General features: G+C 38.3%; 2 protein-coding genes across 3 annotated transcripts in view; one reads left to right on the top strand and one right to left on the bottom strand.

Moving 5' to 3' along the window:
- LOC306851923 (alpha-actinin-2) overlaps nucleotides 1-15,238 on the bottom strand; it is a 349,741-nt gene that overhangs the window by 153,860 nt on the left and 180,643 nt on the right. The window lies entirely within an intron of this gene.
- Nucleotides 1-15,238, top strand: part of LOC306852532 (protein transport protein Sec31A-like) — a 33,112-nt gene that overhangs the window by 11,109 nt on the left and 6,765 nt on the right. Inside the window, exons 12-22 of one of the 2 annotated variants that reach the window (XM_079389435.1) lie at nucleotides 896-970; nucleotides 1,245-1,331; nucleotides 1,417-1,540; nucleotides 1,622-1,800; nucleotides 3,451-3,577; nucleotides 3,718-3,863; nucleotides 3,943-4,116; nucleotides 7,908-8,039; nucleotides 11,059-11,215; nucleotides 13,769-14,101; nucleotides 14,185-14,223. In XM_079389435.1, the coding sequence (XP_079245561.1) occupies nucleotides 896-970; nucleotides 1,245-1,331; nucleotides 1,417-1,540; nucleotides 1,622-1,800; nucleotides 3,451-3,577; nucleotides 3,718-3,863; nucleotides 3,943-4,116; nucleotides 7,908-8,039; nucleotides 11,059-11,215; nucleotides 13,769-14,101; nucleotides 14,185-14,223 (1,573 nt within the window). The remainder of the gene's footprint in view (nucleotides 1-895; nucleotides 971-1,244; nucleotides 1,332-1,416; nucleotides 1,541-1,621; nucleotides 1,801-3,450; nucleotides 3,578-3,717; nucleotides 3,864-3,942; nucleotides 4,117-7,907; nucleotides 8,040-11,058; nucleotides 11,216-13,768; nucleotides 14,102-14,184; nucleotides 14,224-15,238) is intronic. The other variant, XM_079389436.1, reaches the window with a different exon arrangement.

Genomic DNA, 15,238 nt, shown 5'->3' with positions numbered 1-15,238 from the left:
TTTTTAATATAAGTAGACATCCTTAAATCAGGATACATTTACTAGAGATGCAAAATGTAAAAAAAAAAAAAGATATGAATTCTGAGAAATTTAATACAATTCTCGATTTCAGATACAGATTTAGTGCGTTTTATAATGTTGAGTAGGGCTGCACGATTGGAAATCTATTTGTGTTTTTTCTGATAAAAATTATGATTTTTAAAATGTGATTTAAAAAAAATTGTTTGTAGAGCTGCACATTTTGGCCAGTATGTTATTAATAATAATAATAATAATAATGTATAATTACAAAAACTAATATAATGATAATTAATAAGAATACAAATTATTATTGTTGTTATAAATTAAATATTAAAAATACTAAAGAAAACCTTAATAATACTATTGTAATATTTCACTGTAAAATAAAAAAGTTTAAAGAAAAATATAATAATAAAAATGACTATTTACTGTAGCAAAACTAATATTTATAACTATCTTAATTTCTTGATATTTGTCACTACTTTTATTTATTTGATTAAAACCACAGGCAGTCCTTAAAGCTTCTCTGTTGTTAATAACCGCTTCTAGTCTTATAAGAATGCTATATTACGATTTCTGTTTTGTTTCAGATTCAAGAGAGCATTTGAATTAGACATAAAATCAGACAGAATGATGTCTTAAAAAGATTTATGAGTTCATGCATTCCCTGGGAATCGATCCATGACTACGGTGTTGCAAGTGCCATACTGTTTGAGATACCGGAATAAAGAATATAGTTCATTTTATTCATACTAAAAGCCACAAAACTTCACATTTTTGCTCTGAGCACTGATGCATATATCAGTTTCAGATGAAATGCATGACTGTTCCGCTGTGGCAGTGTTTCAGTCGTTGTTCTGTGGTGTTTTAACAGGTGAATTTTGAAGATGAACCGCGTGTGAAGTTTCTGCGGCTGCTGGGCTTCAGTAAAGACGAGCTGCAGAAGAAGGTATCGCATCAAAATACTGCACTGAACATCCAGATTCATTCAGTAGTCATCATATTAGGGGAGAGTGGGGTAAACTGTGCCACTTTTGACTTAATTGTTCCTATAATAAGGAGATAGTTTGTTCTAAATGCATGATAAATTAAGCCAATGTCTAGATTAAGGCAGTGACACATCTTACCCCACCTCATTAAAATCATTGGATGTATTAAGCTCCCATAATGAAAAAAAAATATTTTTTTGAGTGAAGCTCTAATTCTAACCTCTATTTCTGCAGATCTCTGTGTGTTTGGGAAGGAACCTTCATCCGAACGGTTTAGATGTGAACGATCTGGCTGAGAAGATGCAGACGCTCTCTGATCAGGTGTGTTTCAGCTGTGCTTTAAATCAATGCATGCATGCTAGAAATCTCATGTTTTATTGTATCTGGTGTTGAATCATCTAATCAGAGAGCAGATGAGTCGGGCGGCGCTGCAGACGGTGTGTCCGGCCGTGAGTCTCCGGCTGATTTCTTTAGTCAACTACCAAAGAAAGAGAAAGACAGAGAGCCCTTCCAGATCTCCGTATCCTCAGGTGAGCGTCTCCAAATGACATGCATGTGAATAACGTTCTGATATTGATGTTCAGATGTTAATGGAGTGCTGTGTTAAGCAGATACGGACGGTCTGATCAGTCAGGCTCTGTTGGTGGGGAACTTCGAGGCCGCGGTGGAGCTGTGCTTGAACGACGGCCGTTTCACTGAAGCCATCCTCCTGTCAATCAGCGGAGGGGAGGAGCTACTGAAGAAGACCCAGCAGCGCTACCTGGACCGACAGACCGACAGCGTCTCCATGGTAACCGCTCATAATCCTCATCATCTCTTCCTGACGTCACTTTAGTTTCAGATTCATTAGTGGAAACTATATCAGTATTCAGTATTAATATCTCTACTTTAACTGTTATTTATTTATCTTAAAATATTAACGGTATTAGTAAAAATAATAAGATTAGTAATTACATTTATATTTAGTCATTTAGCAGATGCTCTTATCCAAAGCGACTTACAAACGAGGACAATAGAAGCAATCAAAACCAACAAAAGAGCAATGATATACAAGCGCTGTGACAAGTCTCAGTTAGATTAACACAGTACACATAGCAAGGGTTTTTTTGTTTTTTTTTATATATAAAAAAACGTATAGAATTGAAAAAGAATAGAGCAAATTAGTGTTAGAGGCCCTTTTTTTTGCTTTTTGTTAATTGTATAATAAATAAAAGAAAACTGATAGAATACAAAAAGAGAGAGGCTAGTGTTTGTTTTTGTTTTTAAGAGAACAAGCAGTTAGTAAATGAATAGAGTGCAAGTCTAAAAGGGGCGATTTATTATTATTTTTTTAAGAATAGAATTAGAATAGAGTGCTAGAGTTAGAGGGTCAAATAAAGATGGAAGAGATGTGTTTTTAGCCGATTCTTGAAGATGAATTGATGCTTGGATTGAGTTGGGCAGGTCATTCCAGCAGGAGGAAACAATAATAATGTTCATTAAAACATTAGGCAAGTAGGCAACTTATAATATTAGCAATAATAAGATCATAAGAATACTATTACTACTATTAATAATTGTAATTATTATAATTGGTATAAGAAAATGTTTATTGTTGTTAATATTATTCTTATTAGCCTTGTTAGTCTTATTATATTGTTGTTATTATTATCGATTATAATAAGACAACCAATAATAACAAATAACAGGAATACTAGTACTACTAATAACACAAATATTAATTAATATAATAATAGCAATATTGTTAATAACAATACTATGTAGAATACTAAATTATAATAGTAGTAGTAGTTATAATACTAATAATAGTTATTATTATTAAAGCATTATAAAATTATGTATTAGTATTCTTGTTCATTTTGTCAAAAGTCTTTTTTATATTATTATTGATTATAAAAGATAATAATTCAATTAATAAGTAGACCACTAATAACAAAAACAAGATAATAAGAATACTACTACTAATAATAGTAATAACAACAACAACAATAATAATATTTAAAATAATAACGATAATGCTTATAAGAATATTAAAGCAAAAATTACTTTTCGTTTAATCATACTTCTTATTAAAATATTATTAAATAATAATGGTTATTGTTACTAGTATTTATATTCTTGTCATTATTAGTGTTTTATTTTTTTATTTATAATTATTATTTTAATAAGTATTTACATTATTTTAGTAGTAGTAGTAGTAATAATAATAATTATTATTATTATTAAAATATGATTAAATTGTTGGTGTTGTTGCTGTTATTGGTATTGTTATTATTCCTTTTATTATTAGTTATTATCATTGTCATTTATTATTATTGTTATTATGATTATTATTGATACTATTATTATTATTATTATTATTATTTAATATTTTTTAAATAATTTAAATAATCTTTTTATTATTATTATTATGTATTAATGAGTTGTTTTTCCTGGTCAGCTGATCTCGTCAGTGGTGACGCAGAACTGGTGTGATATCGTCCAGAGCTGTGAGCTGGAGAACTGGAAGGAGGCGCTAGCGGCCCTGTTGACCTACGCTAACCCCGAGGAGTTCGCTCCTCTCTGCGGTGAGAACAGCACCAGTGTCCTCACATATTCTTGATTAGTCTACTGCTGTTGACAGCAGCTCTGAATGCAACTCGTCCAATCAGAGCTCAGAGTCTGGAGTGATTGACAGCTCTGTGTGTGTGTGTGTGTGTGTGTGTAGATACTCTGGGCACTCGTCTGCAGGCTGAAGGCACAGAGAAGCGCTGTCTGCAGGCCTGTCTGTGCTTCATCTGCTCGGGGAACATCGAGCGTCTGGTGGAGTGCTGGACGTCGCAGAGAGACTGTTCATCTCCGCTGGCTCTGGAGGTCACACACACTCACTCTTTCATGCTTATATTGAGCGATTCTGTCGTGTGCTGACGTCTGTGTTCACGTGCGTCTGCAGGATCTGGTGGAGAAGGTGATGATCCTGCGTAAGTCGATTGAGCGTCTGCGTAGCGGCGAGGTTTGTGTTCAGAGCTCAGCGCTGACGGAGAAGCTCATCCAGTACTCCAGCGTACTAGCGTCACAGGGCAGCTTGAGTTCAGCGCTCCGCTACCTGCCCGACAGCCCAGACCAGGTGCACACACTAACACACATTTATATATTAACAATGCAGATTTACATGTGAGCAGCTCATGACTTCCAGCGGTTCACAGTAAATGCTGCTCCACACAAACTCCATCGTCTGCATGTGTTGTGAGCTTGAGTTGCTTATAATGTACATTTGGGAAAGCACCATGCATCACCATCCTTTGAAACATGTTATGGGAAGAAGCACTTATAAAGCAACTGTTATCCGCAATAGAATTTGGTTTGTTTTTTCACCAAAATAATTTTTTTATTGTTCGGTAATATTATTGTTGTTGTTATTATTATTATTATTATTATTATTATTATTATTATTATTATTATTATTATTATTAATTTAAATGTTATTATTATTGTTATTAAACGCTTAGTTTTTATTTTACAGTATAGTAGAATTATTGCTATTTATTTTTTTATTATATAATAAAATAAAAAATATTTGAAGAAAAAAAAAGAAAATAATTCTTTTTAAAATACTAATTTAAATTTGAGAGTGCAATATTATTCTTATTGCAATAGCAATATATTTCTTTATTGATTTACATTTTATAATTTAATTTAAAAAATATTATTATTATTATTATTATTATTATAACTATAATACAGTATGGTACAGGAGTGCCCACACTTGTTTTTTTTTTTCAAATTAGAAACTCACCGAGATTTACCTAGTGAAAAATAAAAAAATAAATAATAAAATACATTTTAAATAAATCAATTTAAAAAACTTGTTGGGATGTATCTTTATATTGCATTAATTTAATTATTAATCTAAAAAAAATAATAATGTTCAATTCTTAGTACCTCTGTAGAACTGGTCCTGCATTTACCTAAAGCAGTGGTTATCAACCTGTTTTACTCCAAGTCCAGCCTTTTCTGTTCACTAAAAAACCTTTGTATTCTAGTGTTATTACTTTTCAATTACAGGTAATTATTTTTAAACAAAACAAATTCAAGAGTTTCAAACATTCAGTGTTCATTTTTGCAAACATACTTTGCAAAAATGTCACTGAAGATATTCTATACAACTTAAAAAAAATACGTAAAGCTCAATTATACAGTAATTTTAACAAATAAGCAGTAAGTCAACCTGCAATACCAAACAAGACCACAGGGAGATGCCAAAGGACTGCATATAAGCTGCTACAGATCCATTCAGTATCTTTAACAAACTCAACATTAACTTTGTTTAAGGCATAAATGGCAAACACTGTGTGGAAGTAATAAAAGCAAAGATAATTTTTCTGCATTCTTCTACATTACACAATAATTACATCTTTTCAGGAATTTACAATTACAATATTTCAAGAAAACGGTCATGCTTCAACTAAAATAAAGAGCATATTTTAGCAAAAAGGTATTCCCTGGTTTCCCAGCCAAGTCCAAGCAAGGTTGGTTCATTTTCTTGAGCATTAAACTGTACTGCCTATAATAGCACATAGTTACTGCCAACTTTTTATGTAATGTCCTAGAGCTAGTGAATTAAATATTAATTTCATATCTGAAAGTACAGAACACACAATTTTTTTTTCTCAGCAACAAAGCAATTCTACAGACTTGACATGTTTTCCTGAGACCTTTTCTTCTAATGTTGGTGAGACGTGTCTGGCTGGGGATGCACAGTATAGTTTATCAAGTCTTACCTCCCTCAAACTCATCAGCTTTCTGCTTCCCTTTCCCAGCTTCGCACAAAACAATTCTGATGTCCATCTACAGAAGCCAATTAATGATCGAGTCAAAATATATTATTATTATAGATATTATTTAGAGACTTTCGCTGCAATTGTTGCCAGGAATCACAGACACGCAGACATGGATTTCCGCGTAAAAGGACGGCACGAGTTTGTTTTCGGTTAAAGTGCACGACTGCGTCACTTTTACAAGCGTGAATTAGGTTACTACGTTGCATATAGACCAGTTTTTTTGCCACGATTATCAATGTAAATGAATACACTGACAAATAAAGTAAATAGTTAAAACTTAAACTTGAGATTTATACTGGGGCACAGCTGATTTATACTGGGGCACAGCTGATTTATACTGGGGCACAACAGATTTATACTGGGGCACAGCAGATTTATACTGGGGCACAACAGATTTATACTGGGGCACAGCTGATTTATACTGGGGCACAACAGATTTATACTGGGGCACAGCTGATTTATACTGGGGCACAGCAGATTTATACTGGGGCACAGCAGATTTATACTGGGGCACAACAGATTTATACTGGGGCACAGCTGATTTATACTGGGGCACAGCTGATTTATACTGGGGCACAACAGATTTATACTGGGGCACAGCAGATTTATACTGGAGCACAGCTGATTTATACTGGGGCACAGCTGATTTATACTGGGGCACAGCTGATTTATACTGGGGCACAGCTGATTTATACTGGGGCACAGCAGATTTATACTGGGGCACAGCAGATTTATACTGGGGCACAGCTGATTTATACTGGGGCACAACAGATTTATACTGGGGCACAGCAGATTTATACTGGGGCACAGCAGATTTATACTGGGGCACAGCTGATTTATACTGGGGCACAGCTGATTTATACTGGGGCACAGCTGATTTATACTGGGGCACAGCAGATTTATACTGGGGCACAGCTGATTTATACTGGGGCACAGCAGATTTATACTGGGGCACAACAGATTTATACTGGGGCACAGCAGATTTATACTGTGGCACAGCAGATTTATACTGGGGCACAGCAGATTTATACTGGGGCACAGCAGATTTATACTGGGGCACAGCAGATTTATACTGGGGCACAACAGATTTATACTGGGGCACAGCTGATTTATACTGGGGCACAGCTGATTTATACTGGGGCACAGCTGATTTATACTGGGGCACAGCTGATTTATACTGGGGCACAGCAGATTTATACTGGGGCACAGCTGATTTATACTGGGGCACAGCAGATTTATACTGGGGCACAGCAGATTTATACTGGGGCACAACAGATTTATACTGGGGCACAGCAGATTTATACTGGGGCACAACAGATTTATACTGGGGCACAGCTGATTTATACTGGGGCACAGCTGATTTATACTGGGGCACAGCTGATTTATACTGGGGCACAGCTGATTTATACTGGGGCACAGCTGATTTATACTGGGGCACAGCAGATTTATACTGGGGCACAGCTGATTTATACTGGGGCACAGCTGATTTATACTGGGGCACAGCTGATTTATACTGGGGCACAGCTGATTTATACTGGGGCACAGCTGATTTATACTGGGGCACAGCAGATTTATACTGGGGCACAGCTGATTTATACTGGGGCACAGCTGATTTATACTGGGGCACAGCTGATTTATACTTTTAAATGATGTGTGATCTACCAGCATTGCCTTCGTGATCGGCCTATCAGACACCCCTGGTATAGTCGAATTATTAATATTTTAATTTTTATGAGTTCAGGTAATAAAAATATTTAAATTAATAAATAATTATTATTATAATGCAATATTATTAGTAATTTATTTGTTTATATATTGTATTTATATTTGTTTGCATATTTTTACAGTGTAAAATATTTTTGCTATGGTAATGTTTTTATTACATTTTTATAATCTAATAAAATGAAATGTGTAAATACTTTATTATAATAATAATAATAATCATTGTAATTATTAAATACTCACATTGTATTTTACAGTACAGTAGTATTATTGCAAGTTTAAAATGCATAGTTTAATAGAATGTGTGTGATGTGATGTGGGTGGTAAGTGTGTTCTGTATGTGTTTGTGGGTTAGGCTGGTGTTCGGCTGTTGAGAGAGCGACTTACGCATGCCAAGGGTGAGATCCTGCAGAGACCACAGCCGTCTGCACCAGCAGGAGGCGCTAAAGCACCGGCAAACACACACACTCCTGCAGCACACACACAGGTGAGACACAGCTCACACACACACACACACACTCTCACTCCTGCAGCACACACACACACACTCCTGCAGCACACACACAGGTGAGACACAGCTCACACACACACACACACTCTCATTCCTGCAGCACACACACACACACTCCTGCAGCACACACACAGGTGAGACACAGCTCACACACACTCTTGCAGCACACACACACAGGTGAGAGACAGCTCACACACACACCTGCAGCACACACACAGGGGGAGACACAGCTCACACACACACCTGCAGCACACACACAGGGGGAGACACAGCTCACACACACACACACACACACTCACTCCTGCAGCACACACACAGGGGGAGACACAGTTCACACACACACACTTGCAGCACACACACAGGGGAGACACAGCTCACACACACACCTGCAGCACACACACAGGGGGAGACACAGCTCACACACACACACACACACACTCACTCCTGCAGCACACACACAGGTGAAACACAGCTCACACACACACACTCACTCCTGCAGCACACACACAGGTGAAACACAGCTCACACACACACACTCACTCCTGCAGCACACACACACACACACCTGCAGCACACACACACACACACCTGCAGCACACACACAGGTGAGAGACAGCTCACACACACACCTGCAGCACACACACAGGTGAGACATAGCTCACACACACACACTCCTGCAGCACACACACACAGGTGTGAGACAGCTCACACACACCTGCGGCACACGCACAGGTGAGACATGGTGCACACACCCCTGCAGCACACACACACACACACCCCTGCAGCATACACACAGGTGAGACATAGCGCTAAGACATAGTGCGCACACACAACTGCAGCGCGCAGACACACCCCTGCAGCGCACGGACAGGTGAGACATAGCGCACACACACACACCTGCAGCGCACACACACACCCCTGCAGCACACACATACACCCCACCACAGGTGAGACACAGCTCGCTCGCTCACACACACACCTGCAGTGCGCGCACACACACACACACCTGCAGCACACATACACGCACACCTGCAGCACACACACAGGTGAGACACAGCTCACTCACACACACACAGACACACCTGCAGCGCACACACACACACCCCTGCAGCACACACACACACCCCACCACAGGTGAGACACAGCTCGCTCGCTCACACACACACACACACACACACACCTGCAGTGCGCGCACACACACACACACACACACCTGCAGCACACATACACGCACACCTGCAGCACACACACAGGTGAGACACAGCTCACTCACACACACACAGACACACCTGCAGCACACACACAGGTGAGACACAGCTCACTCACACACACACAGACACACCTGCAGCGCACACACAGGTGAGACACAGCTCACTCACACACACACAGACACACCTGCAGCACACACACAGGTGAGACACAGCTCACTCACACACACACAGACACACCTGCAGCACACACACAGGTGAGACACAGCTCACTCACACACACACAGACACACCTGCAGCACACACACAGGTGAGACACAGCTCACTCACACACACACAGACACACCTGCAGCGCACACACACACACACCTGCAGCACACATACACGCACACCTGCAGCACACACACAGGTGAGACACAGCTCACTCACACACACACAGACACACCTGCAGCACACACACAGGTGAGACACAGCTCACTCACACACACACAGACACACCTGCAGCGCACACACACACACACACACACACCTGCAGTGCGCGCACACACACACACACACCTGCAGCACACATACACGCACACCTGCAGCACACACACAGGTGAGACACAGCTCACTCACACACACACAGACACACCTGCAGCACACACACAGGTGAGACACAGCTCACTCACACACACACAGACACACCTGCAGCGCACACACAGGTGAGACACAGCTCACTCACACACACACAGACACACCTGCAGCACACACACAGGTGAGACACAGCTCACTCACACACACACAGACACACCTGCAGCACACACACAGGTGAGACACAGCTCACTCACACACACACAGACACACCTGCAGCACACACACAGGTGAGACACAGCTCACTCACACACACACAGACACACCTGCAGCACACACACACACACACACCTGCAGCACACACACAGGTGAGACACACATGATCTGTGTGTGTGTGTGTTTAATGATGCTTGAACTCCAGTGCAGTCTGTCATCCATCCAAGTCTCTCATCTCTGTCTGTCTGTGATGATGATGAAGTGCATGCTGTCCGCTGATGATCAGCAGAGATTATTTGCTTTCTGATGGCCTTGATGAAATTGCACATCTGTTTTTGTATGTTGTGTAAGTCGCGGCTGGCGTACAGTGTGTGTCTGCTGTTTGCACAGAGGCGTCTCGTCTGGTTTATGCACTCTCATGCGGCATCTGCATGTTTCCTAAAGTGTCTTTAGGGAGTTTGTGTTGAAACAGAATAAGGTTATAGTTTGACTGCGAATGACATTATTCTAAAGAGAAATATGTTTGTCTTTGTAATTACTTAACCAGTGTCATTTTAGTTTACTATATTATAGTATATATTCAAATTTTGCATTAGCTTTTATTTTTATATTCAGTTTTCATTTTAACTTTAGTTTAGTAATTTGATGTGCTTTTGTTATTTTTATGAGTAAAATAAAAGATCCAAGGAAATTATTGTAAATAATAAAGCAAAATATTAAATAACGATTAAATAAAAATATTTTGTTTAATTTAGTTTTAATTAAAAAAATAAGTTGAAATTCTTGAAGAAAATTAAAGATTTGTTTTTAGCTTTATATAAAATATTTGTATTAATGTTTATTTCTGTTTAGTTTCAGTAATTTTAGTACATCTTAAACTCTTAAGCTCTACCTTGAAGGGCTTTTCTTGTTCATATCATATATTGGATGAGGTTAACCAGTAATCCAGCAGTTATTTAGGTGCTGTGTGTTGATGAGTTGTTATAATGTGTGTTCAGGGGCCGTACGGATCCGCAGCTCCTCCTCAGATGCCTCAGCTCGCGCAGCAGACGATGCCCCATTTCTTCACTCCTCAGCCGTGGCCTGATCCTGCTGCTGGAGCGTCACGGTCCGGCCTGAGACCCGGCTACCCACAACACCCTGCCACCGCTCCGGGTACCTGTCAATCAAATCTCATTCATAATATACACCAATCGTTCAAATACTGATGTGCACACTACTGTTCAAACGTTTGGGGTCGGTGAGATTCTTAAAAGAAGTCACCAAAGCTGTGTTTATTACATCAAAAATACAGTGCAAAATTGTGAAAAAATATTACAATTTAAAATAGCGGTGTTCTGTGTGAACATCTGTTGAGATGTAATTTATTGCTGTGACCAAAGCTGAAGTTTCAGCATCATTACTCCAGTCTTCACCCATTTTTACAGATACAAGGTTTGACTACACTGACCGATTCATCAACTGAGAACTGAAATGGTGCTGAACTTTAAAAAAACAAAAACAGTACTGAACCATACTTCTAAAAATATTCATATTTAATATTAGTTCTATTTATAATCATTAAAGTTCATTAATCATCAGGCCTGGGAGAATGAATGAACAGACACAGAGAGTTGCACAAAGCATTCTTAAGTTTATTCAGGAAGATATAGTCATATTTATACAAGCAGCATCAGCCAATCAAAGCATTCAAGAGTTATACGGTCCCTTATATGGATATTGTTGACTATAAGGTGCAAGTAAGATGTGCATATGTATATGTCTGGCTGTCTGGACACATTGGTTTCAGTTCTGCTCCAGAAATAGAGAAAGAGAAAGAGAAAGTATATGCATCTGTTTGAGAGATCAAAGGACAGAGAGTGAAGCCTCGACATGCAATTTGCAAACGTGAAAAATGTATGTTAGAGTGTGAAATTAACACTGTACAAAAAATGTACAGCTTTTATTATACAACTGCTTCAAACTTTCAGTCAATCGGTCGACCTTAGTGTCACATGATCCTTCAGAAATGATTATAATATGCTGATTTGCTGCTCAAGAAACATTTCTAACTATATTTTATACTAATGAATGTCTCAAAGTACTAATAATAATAATTTTAAGGAATATCATCCAACCAAGAGACTTTTTTCTTCCATGTTTTAATTTATACAGTTCTGTTGTGCTGCATCAACAAACTAAAGTGCAGTGTTTTGTTGTAAATTAATCAAATTATTTTTTTATTTGTCACATACATAACATGCATATGCAGTGAAACGCTTTATACAACTACTCCATCACATAAACATTAAAAATAAGACATTTTAAAGTTAAAGAATAAATATACCATATAGAAATAAAGTAATTTATAATATATTACAAGTTACAGTTATAATGTAGTAAAAAAATATACCAAAGTAGAATAGTAATAAACTGAATTAAAAGATAGAATATGTACAAAATGAATAGCAGTATGAGTAAATAAATACACAATGAAGCGCAGCTGTAGATGTGCAAATTGATATATAATTGTATTTTCAATTTGCATTTTAAAAGATTGATTAAATTGTTAAAGTTTTATTAATTAATTTCATTAGCACCATTTTGGTGATAAATTTGTATTGTATTATAAAACACAGAATCTAGAAAAAATAAAACAGAAAACACTGAATTTAGTTGATGTTTAAAACATCAATTAATTTAGAATTAAATGTAGATTAAATTTGAGTCAAGAAAAAACTTAAGTAATGTTCACATTCAATCTCAAGGTCTAACAAATGTGTGGAAGCATTTCCTTCCCCGTCGATTAATATCGTTATTAATATTAATGGAAAAAAATATAGTGATAATTATTTTGGGCCATATTGCCCACCTATACACCAAACAATAGTGTAAAGTCGTGACGTATTGTCAAGTATGGTGACCCATACTCGAAATTGGTGCTCTGCGTTTAACCCATCCAAGTGCACACACACAGCAGTGAGTAGTGAACAAATCCACACACACACACACACACATACACACCGTGAACACACACCCGGAGCAGTGGGCAGCCATGCTGCAGCGCCCGGAGAGCAATTGGGGGTTCGGTGTCTTGCTCAAGGGCACCTCAGTCGTGGTATTGAGGGTGGAGAGAGCGCTGGACATTCCCTCCCCCCACCTACAATCCCTGCCGGCTGGGGGCTCGAACTCGCAACCTTTCGATTACGAGTCCGACTCTCTAACCATTAGGCCACGACTTCCCCATTAGCTAAGAAAAATATGTGACCCTGCAGCACAAAAGCAGTCATGAGTAACACAGGTATATTTGTAGCAATAGCCAACAATACATTGTATGGATCAAAATTATACATTTCTCTTTTATGCCAAAAATCATTAGGATATTAAGATCATGTTCCATAAAGATATTTAGTAAATTTCCTACCATAAATATATAAAAACTTAATTTTTGATTAGTAATATGCATTGCTAAGAACTTCATTTGAACAACTTTAAAGGAGATTTTCTCAATATTTGCTCCCTCAGATTCCAGATTTTCAAATAGTTGTATCTCAGACTAATATTATCCGATCATAACAAACCATACATCAATGGAATGAATATCTATTCAGCTTTCAGATGATGTATGAATCTCAATTTTAAAAAATTGACCCTCATGACTGGTTTAGTCATATCTGTGGACACACTTGAACCGTTTGATTGTGAAGTTTGTTTGTTTGTTTCCTGCAGGTTTCGCTCCGTCTCAGCCATTTGCTCAGTCTGGATCTCTCGGAACTCCAATGGGTTTCATGTGCGGCCCGTCAATGCCCTCCTCCAGCCTGTCGGGGCCCTCAATGCCGCCTTCCTCTCCCCCGGGCCCCATGATGCCCACTCCGCCGGCCCCTGGCTTCATCTCGCCCACGTCTCTGCCAGGTGGCCTGGTGCCCTTTTTTCCGGCCGCTCCTCACACACAGGCTCCCGGTGGGGCCTATCCTGCTCTCGGAGCCGGGTATCCTCAGGGCGGCCCCGGAGCCCCGGCGGTCAAGAGCTACAGCGGTGCCGGCGTCCCAGCTCCCCCAACAGGTACCTGCAGACGTCTGGAGGATCCGCTGAACACAGCCGTATCTCATATGTGTATTTATATTGATCTGCTGTTTGATTTCCAGGATATTTCCCATGGCTGATGTGCCACACAGAAGATGAAGGTGACAGGGAGAGAGGCGTGCATGCGTGCGTGCGTGCGTGCGCGTGCGTGTGTGTGTGTGTGTGTGTGTGTTTAAGAGGGACAGCAGCAATCCAAACTTGGCTCTTCTAATATTTAATGCTGACTGATTACAAGTCATTTGCATATTCGCAAACTGATCATGTTGTGCTTCCTGTGTGATCTCTCTGAGCTTCATGGGTATTAATGTTTGTGTGGCCTCTCAATGCTGGTTAGAACTTTGCTTTGTGAGTTTTGCATTATATAATTATATAAGCAGACTAAGAAGTGTCTACACTAATGTTCAAATATTTTCAAGGGTTGGTAAGTTTTTTTTTTTGTTTTCTTTTTTGTTGAAAGAAGTCTCTTCTGCTCACCAAAGCTGCATTTATTTGATCAAAAAACAATTTAAAAAAAAAACTTAAATATAAGAAAATATTTATAAATATAAAGAAATGCATATTTTTATTGAATATTTGATTATAAATGTATTAAATAAAAAAATATTATTTAAAGAAATATCATTACAATATAAAACAGCTGTTTTCTATGTGAATATGTGTTAAAATATAATGTATTCCTGTGATCAGATCTGTATTTCCAGCATCATTACTCCAGTCTTCAGTGTCACATGATCTTCAGAAATCATAATAATATACTGATTTACTGCTCAACAAACATTTCTGATTATTATCAATGTTGAAAACCGTTTTGCTGCACAATATTTTTGTGGAAACTGATACATTTTATTTTTCAGGAAAGTTCAAAAAAAGAGCATTTATTTGAAATCGAAATCTTTTGTATAATAAATCTTGCAGAATCTTACTGACCCCTAAACGTTTGAATGCTAGTGTAAGTCAGACAGATAGAGAAGCTACAGAGACACTTAAACCACTCTCACACACGTCTGTAAAGATGCAGAGGCATTCAGACATCTCTAACTGTGGCTTCAGTGTCTAGATATGTTTTGGTGCTGCTGTATTGATGCATGTTGCTAATTAAACGCAAATATATGTTTT

This window comes from Barbus barbus, assembly GCF_936440315.1.
Source record: "Barbus barbus genome assembly, chromosome: 32".
In the NCBI taxonomy this organism is placed as follows: domain Eukaryota; kingdom Metazoa; phylum Chordata; class Actinopteri; order Cypriniformes; family Cyprinidae; genus Barbus; species Barbus barbus.
This window is presented reverse-complemented; position numbering and strand designations above follow the sequence as displayed.